The sequence below is a fragment of the Phalaenopsis equestris genome, unplaced genomic scaffold (genome assembly GCF_001263595.1).
Source record: "Phalaenopsis equestris unplaced genomic scaffold, ASM126359v1 Scaffold232685, whole genome shotgun sequence".
NCBI classification, from domain to species: domain Eukaryota; kingdom Viridiplantae; phylum Streptophyta; class Magnoliopsida; order Asparagales; family Orchidaceae; genus Phalaenopsis; species Phalaenopsis equestris.
The window spans coordinates 13,753-21,388 of record NW_018250648.1 but is presented as its reverse complement, the minus strand read 5'-3'; the positions used below and the strand labels follow the sequence as shown (position 1 = coordinate 21,388).

Here is a 7,636-nt window from a genome sequence, read left to right as displayed (position 1 = left end):
ACTTGAAGTTCCCTTGTGAGAGCGAACTTTTATGTAACTTTCTTACATTTTTATATCGTATAACACCCAGTTTTATATACCTTTTATTACAGTAGCATCTCTGACACTTAAATGTTTGAATATTCTAAATAGAAGTGTACTGTCTCGTGTCAGTACTACGAAAATAAATAAATAATTTGATCTTTATTTAAGTTTCATTTATTTAATTTTTAAATACGTAACGGGAATTCGAGTTTATTTAATTTTAATTTATATGAATGTAATTCGGTCAGGTTAAAATTATTCAACAAATGCACTGATTCGTTTAAATCCTATTAATTCAAGACTTCAATCATTTCGCTTGCGTTGATCAGTTCCAGCTTCTGCATGCGTGATAATATATATTTATCTTTTGTAAATCCACTAAAAAGTTGTCTCATTATAGCCGGTTTTTGAAGCTACCATGACCCAAAATGGGTGAAATTATTCCATAGAGCAGTTACGCCGCTTTGCGTGCGAACTTTCAATAATATATTATCATGTAAAGGCTATTGAAGTGAAATTATGAAGATTATTGAGGGGTTATTAGGGTGTTATTATGAGATTATTGCAGGGGTTATGCAAGGTGCGAGGATTATTAGAGGGCTGCTGTGGTGTTATTATGACGTTCTTGTGGAGTGTAATCGTAGAGGTTATTTGAAAGTTATTGAGAGTATAACAACATAGATTATTGAGAGGTTATTATGACTTTATTAGAATTAATGCTCTAATAATCCTCTAATAACCCTCAATTACCCTGCCAATAACCTCCATATTTTCACTATAATAATGTTCGCGATAGCTGAACCCGATATAGCACACAGACCACATATTATTGTAGCCCGTACATAGTGTTGTGTAGGTGCTCTGTATGTAGTACTTTCTCCCTAAATGGAGTACATCACAGAAGAACGTTAAATAAAAACAAAATTATTATATATATATATATATATATATATTATATCCGAGGAGATTTTGGAGTTGGTTATGCCGCGAAATCGCCATCATCCCTCTCTGTTGTCCTGGGCAACGCGTCTCCTCTCCATTTCCTCCCATTCCAGGCTCTAATTCTTCTCGAAACCTTCTCTCCACCTCAATTCCATTCTCCTTCGCACTTCTGTTGAAATATTATACACATTTCATCGATTTTTGAGCTGCAATCGAATGATATCGCATTCCTTCATTCTCGCGAGCTGCATTGCGTTATTCGCTTTTCTCCCTTCCGATTTTGCCCACAACCATCGCCTTCGTGATTGAACCCTCGCACTAGCTGGAAAGGCAGCGAAGGGATCGCGACGTACAGAAATCACCGAAACTCTATCTTTCTCTTCTATTTGCTCCGCTCCTATCCAAAACCATTGAGGAAGGTAAGCCTGTTCGTGCCATTCTTTCTCTTGGGGTTTTTGCGGATTTACTAAATCTGGATTTACTAAATCCGCAGATTAACGAGATTTAGTAAATCCGGTAATTACTGATGAAATCCGCGAGATCTGGATTAGTAAAAGCTGCGGTTTTATTTTGTTCATACTGACGTCTGGCAAGATTTATCCAGGTTAAATCCTGGTATAAGACTTTGCAAACAGTCTTGAGGTTGCATTTGCGAGATCAATACTTATCATCTCCACGTTTTTCGAATTTGAAAATTGGAGCTGTGTGAATTCCATTTTTTCTTATCAACCTCCCTTCCCAAAAAATTCATCCTCATTCTGTGGAATTCTGTGGAAAGTTTCAAGTTTCTATCTTTAGAGTAGAATCGAATGCTGATCTCTGGCATTCTCTTGGTATTCTCTATACACCTGTGATTACATAGCTTTAATCCTTTCCTCTCATTACATTTGTGCAAGTAGGAAGGCATAGAAATTTCAAGGCTGTTAGAAGGATGATACGGGCGGAGAAGATTAGAGAGAAGCTCAGGCGAGAGAAGCTCCGATGGAGCAAGCTCTACACTTTCAGTTGCAGCCGAGCTAACCCTGAGCTGATTGATTCGGTTGATCCATTAATTGGCCTTCAATGTCCCAGTTTCTCCCGAAAGGTACATTGCAATCAACCCAGCCTCCACTGTCGGAAACATCTCCATTATCCATCCAATTACATTTCCACTACCAAGTATAACATCATAACCTTTCTCCCTAAAGCCATCTTTGAACAGTTTCGGCGTGTTGCTAATCTCTACTTCCTCCTCGCTGCCATCCTCTCTCTCACGCCCATTGCTCCATTCTCTGCTGTCAATATGATTGCCCCCTTAACCTTTGTAGTTGGCTTGAGCATGGCTAAGGAGGCCATGGAGGATTGGAGGAGGTTCACGCAGGACATGAAGATTAATAAAAGGAAGGTTTGTGCTCATAAGGAGGATGGGAACTTTCGTTACAAGAAATGGCATAGAATCTTGGTTGGTGATGTAGTTAAGGTTGAGAAAGATCAATTTTTCCCTGCTGATTTGCTTCTGCTCTCCTCGAGCTATGAGGACGGGATATGTTATGTGGAGACTATGAATTTGGATGGGGAGACAAATTTGAAGGTGAAGAGAGCACTAGATGTGACCTTGCCTTTTGATAATGAGAACTCGTTCAAGGATTTCTGTGCCACCATAAGGTGTGAAGACCCCAATCCTAGTTTATACACCTTTGTGGGAAATTTGGAGTATGAGAAGCAGGTTTATTCTTTGGATCCAAACCAAATTCTTCTGAGAGATTCAAAACTGAGGAACACATCTTACATCTTTGGAGTGGCTGTTTTCACTGGTCATGATAGCAAGGTCTTGCAAAACTCAACAGAATCACCATCAAAGCGGAGCAGCATTGAGAAGAAAATGGATTACATTATATACATTCACTTTACTCTACTTGTTTTAATTTCATTAATCAGCTCAATTGGATTTGCAGTATATACTAAGTTTGGAATACCGAATTGGTGGTACCTTCAACCAGAGAAAGCCTCCACTTTGTACAACCCATCAATGCCTACATTATCTGGCATCTTCCATCTCGTGACTGCTCTCATCCTTTATGGATATCTCATACCGGTTTCTCTCTATGTTTCTATAGAAGTTGTGAAGGTCTTACAAGCCATGTTTATCAACCAGGATATTCAGATGTATGATGAGGAGACAGGAAAGCCAGCACAAGCCAGGACCTCAAATTTAAATGAGGAGCTTGGGCAGGTTGATATAATCTTGTCTGATAAAACAGGCACACTTACTTGCAACCAGATGGACTTTCTGAAGTGTTCTATTGCAGGAGTGTCTTATGGTGTAGGCTCTAGCGAAGTGGAAATGGCTGCTGCAAAGCATATTGCCTCAGAGATCTCTGGTTCTCCTAGTTGGAATTGCTTCCCAGCAGATTATTGGGATAACAATGAGGATGACTCTTCAATAATTGAACTGGAGGGTGGCATTACCAGAAAGATTGAGAAAGATCCCATACCTAAGATAAAGGGTTTCAGCTTTAAAGATGACCGTTTACTGCAAGGAAATTGGGTTCAGGAACCAAATGATGGGGCCATTATAATGTTCTTCAGGGTTCTTTCAGTTTGTCACACAGCGATCCCCGAACATGATGAGGAAACTGGTAACTTCACATATGAGGCGGAGTCACCTGATGAAGGAGCTTTTCTTGTTGCTGCTAGAGAATTTGGCTTTGAGTTTTATAGAAGAACTCAGTCAAGCGTGTTCATACGAGAAAGCTATCCAAATCCTTCCGAAAGGTTAGAAATGTGATGATTGTTGATATTACAATATTTTATCTTTTCGCGAATTGTTCTGCTGAGATTCTCTTTTTTGGCAGGGAATTTAAGATTTTGAATCTAATGGAATTTAATAGTGAAAGGAAGCGCATGTCTGTCATTGTTCAGGATGAGACTGGGCAGATAATTCTTCTCTGCAAGGGTGCAGACAGGTTTGTTCTTTTTTATTTTTAATTATTGATCATCATTACATGTAAACTCTACAGCTTCTGCTACCATCAAAGAAAGAGAAATTAATGAAAGATCCACAACTTAATATGAATTGATCATTTTAGTTTTCTTATGTTTTAGGAATTTGATTAATTATAATTAGTCCTTCAAATGCACGCAGCATTATTTTTGATAGACTGTCAAAAAATGGAAAAATGTATGAAGCAGATACGATGAAGCATCTGAATGAATTTGGAGAAGCAGGCTTGCGCTCATTAGCTTTGGCATACAAAGTTTTAGATGAATCAGAGTATTCAACTTGGAATAAAGAATTTCTCAGAGCAAAGGCTGTCATTGGACCTGATAGAGATGCTCAACTAGAGCATGTTGCTGATATGATGGAGCAGGAATTAATCCTCATAGGAGCTACTGCTGTTGAAGATAAACTACAGAAAGGGGTAAGGATTTATTATCATTTTGTAATTTTTTCTTTTTTGCTTTTACCTCATCCATAATCATTTTTGTTTGTCAAAGGTTCCTCATTGTATAGACAAACTAGCACAGGCTGGTTTGAAGATCTGGGTTCTAACTGGTGACAAGATGGAAACTGCCATAAACATAGGGTATTTCTCGTTGACAATCAATTGGAGAAATTTCACACCTAGCTTTTTTTTTTCCCTTAACCCAAGTCATGTAAACGATAACAAAATATTGCTATTGCAGGTATTCTTGCAGCTTACTTCGTCAAGGAATGAAGCAGATATCCATATCAATAATGAATACAGATTTTATAGAACTAGATGCAAGGAAGGTGAGATTTTTTTTTTCGTGTTAAGTGTTGATAATCTCTACAGCATATTGCCAACGTTGTTGATTTATAGCAGGCTTTCCTTTCATGCTTGATGTTTGAACAGACTATTAAAGATAATATTTCGCTGCAAATCACCAATGCTTCTCAAATGATCAAGCTAGAGAAGGATCCTCATGCAGCGTTTGCTTTAATCATTGATGGGAAAGCCTTGAGTTATGCTTTGGAGGATGATATGAAGCATCATTTTCTTGGTTTAGCTGTTGATTGTGCTTCTGTCATATGCTGTCGGGTTTCTCCAAAGCAGAAAGCACTGGTATTTTTGTATTTAAATTGTGGCCATCATTGCTTTAGCAGAATAAAAAGTTAATCTATGTTTCAATCTTATTCTAGGTAACACGGCTTGTCAAAGAAGGAACAGGCAAAACTACTTTAGCAATAGGAGATGGTGCAAATGATGTTGGCATGATACAAGAGGCGGATATTGGCGTTGGGATTAGTGGAGTAGAAGGAATGCAGGTTCGTTCATTTGTTTTGTAATTTTGTTTTCTGAACAAATATCAGTTCCACAGTAGACATTTTTCTCTTTTTAGAACCCATATTTGAATTTCTGCCTTGCTTGATTCTAGGCTTTCAAACCAATCTATAATGTTTCGTGCTTTGTATAACTTTAATGTATGCTCTAGTTTTAGTTCAGTATCATATTATTTATGGGTTCTACAGGCTGTTATGGCTAGCGACTTCTCTATTGCTCAATTCCACTGGCTGGAAAGGCTTCTTGTCGTCCACGGCCATTGGTGTTATAAAAGGATTGCACAGATGGTAAGCAGCAAGATAATTATGGTGCTACAGCTTTTATACACAGCTCCCTGAACATGCAGTAAAATATCTTGGGAAAATTTACACACATACACACAGTGCTTATGTATTTTCATATCTCACACCTAAACTTTTCATATTTGCACCATATCTCTCAAATCTTTAATATCACATAAAAATGGCACTATTAAATATTTGAAAGCTATGGATGTAAATATGAAACTTTAGGTGTGAGATATTTAAATACATAAGAAGTTTGTGCTATGTATGTAAATGCCCCAATTATGTTTGAATTAATACTTCCCTGAACCTTTTTCATTTGAATGCAGGTGTGCTATTTCTTTTACAAGAATATAGCCTTCGGCCTCACTTTATTTTATTTTGAGGCATACACTGGCTTTTCAGGACAATCGGTCTATGACGACTGGTACACGATATTATTCAATATCATTCTCACATCATTACCTGTTATATTACTAGGAGTATTTGAGCAGGATGTGTCCTCTGAAGTATGCCTACAGGTTTGTTTCAGTCTATTAGCCGTTATATAAATTTGAATCAGAACAAGAATTGATATGAATAGCTAATTCTTTTACTACACAAGCTTTATTTAATTAGTGGTTTAACATGTCCATTGTAGTTCCCAGCTTTGTACCAGCAAGGACCCAATAATTTGTTCTTCAATTGGTCGAGGATCATTGCATGGACGGCGAATGGTCTCTACTCATCTCTTGTCTTGTTTTTCATCAACATCAGCATCTTCTATGACCAAGCGTTCCAGTCTGAAGGGCGAACTGCTGACATGGCTACCATGGGAACTACCATGTTCACCTGTATCATATGGGCCGTAAACTTGCAGATAGCCCTCACGATGAGCCACTTGACATGGATTCAGCATCTCTTTGTGTGGGTAAGCATCGGCACCTGGTATGTCTTCCTTTCCTGCTATGGATTGATGTCGCCGTTCATCTCCGGGAACGCCTTCCACATATTAATCGAGTCTCTCGGCCCGGCTCCAACATATTGGCTCACAACCTTCTTTATGGCGGTGGCGTGCAACATTCCTTACTTTGTTCAACTCTCCTACCAAAGATTGTTCCATCCACTGGACCACCATGTGATTCAGGAGATGAAGTACTTCAAAAAGGATATTACGGACGAGTGTATGTGGACAAGAGAGAGCTCAAAAGCGAGACAAGAGACCAAGATTGGGTTCACTGCCAGAGTAGATGCTAAGATCAGGCAACTGAAGGGGAAGCTCCAGAAGAAAGTTTCGTCATTGGGTGTGATTCCTTGAACTGCAGGGTTGGTCATTTGTTGTGCTTCTTGTTTGAGAAAAGCTAATGGCATGTTATTTTATTCATATCAATTTAATGCATAATCGTTGGGTTATAACTAATTTCTTGAACTCAAGTATTTAAGTATTCTAGCGACCTTCTTGTGGATTTTTTGTTGAAGTGTCTCCGTATAGAGCCCGAGAAGTTTTTGTTGGATAAACTTGAACCCTTACATGTAAAACCACTGCCGCTTCAATTTTTGGTCCTTTCAACATTGCGCGTGTATTAAAGTAAATGCTTATGGCCTTACTGATTTCTTCTTTTTTTTAATGATCTATGCATTTTTCATGTGAAAATTTTGTCTATATTTATTTATTTAATAATTTTGAATGCAAAGGTGTCCTATGGATCACACCCAAAGAACATAGCATTGGTCACATGAGTGGAAGAGAGAGAGAGAGAGAGAGAGAGAGAGTATAGGGAACAATAGCACAAGTTCTCTTTGAATGCATTCAATAAACGCTTCTTAAAATGATGGCCTCCTATTTATAGATCATAGTGGGTGTTCTGTAAGCTACATATTTGTCCCTATTTTAATAAGGATATTACAAATAATATTTCACTGTTTCACTTTCACATCTTTGTAATTGATTCCAGGATCCTTTAACATTCGTAGTTGTTGTTGGCACCGTTTCGTGTTCATAATTATTTAAAAGAGAGTATTAGTGACTCAATGATGCTAGCATCTGGTCATCTTATAACCATTTGGTCGGCTATAAGGTCTTCGATCAGCCTTCTGGAAGGAAATCCCCGTAGAGGCCTC

The 7,636-nt window shown here is 38.1% G+C and overlaps 1 protein-coding gene across 3 annotated transcripts; it reads left to right on the top strand.

The window, feature by feature from the left end:
• Positions 1 to 1,243: 1,243 nt before the first annotated feature.
• On the top strand, positions 1,244 to 7,113 carry LOC110038364 (probable phospholipid-transporting ATPase 7). Of its 3 annotated transcripts, none has more exons than XM_020743174.1 (11): positions 1,244 to 1,385; positions 1,866 to 3,720; positions 3,801 to 3,911; positions 4,091 to 4,367; positions 4,444 to 4,532; positions 4,633 to 4,720; positions 4,794 to 5,033; positions 5,111 to 5,236; positions 5,441 to 5,539; positions 5,866 to 6,057; positions 6,177 to 7,113. In XM_020743174.1, the coding sequence occupies exons 2-11, from the start codon at positions 1,898 to 1,900 to the stop codon at positions 6,831 to 6,833; spliced, it is 3,702 nt and encodes a 1,233-aa protein (XP_020598833.1). In that variant the 5' UTR covers positions 1,244 to 1,385; positions 1,866 to 1,897; the 3' UTR covers positions 6,834 to 7,113. The 3 variants fall into 3 exon arrangements, with proteins under 3 accessions (XP_020598833.1, XP_020598834.1, XP_020598835.1); XM_020743176.1 differs by lacking the exon at positions 1,244 to 1,385 and having other exon boundaries at positions 1,950 to 2,050; positions 2,154 to 3,720; XM_020743175.1 differs by lacking the exon at positions 1,244 to 1,385 and having other exon boundaries at positions 1,624 to 3,720; positions 4,824 to 5,033.
• Positions 7,114 to 7,636: the final 523 nt, after the last annotated feature.

Coding starts and splice junctions, on each gene's coding strand:
- LOC110038364 (XM_020743174.1), top strand. CDS start 1,898: ATGATACGGGCGGAGAAGATTAGAGAGAAGCTCAGGCGAGAGAAGCTC. Junction 4,368..4,443: donor AAGATAAACTACAGAAAGGG/GTAAGGATTTAT, acceptor TGTTTGTCAAAG/GTTCCTCATTGTATAGACAA. Junction 4,533..4,632: donor GAAACTGCCATAAACATAGG/GTATTTCTCGTT, acceptor TTGCTATTGCAG/GTATTCTTGCAGCTTACTTC.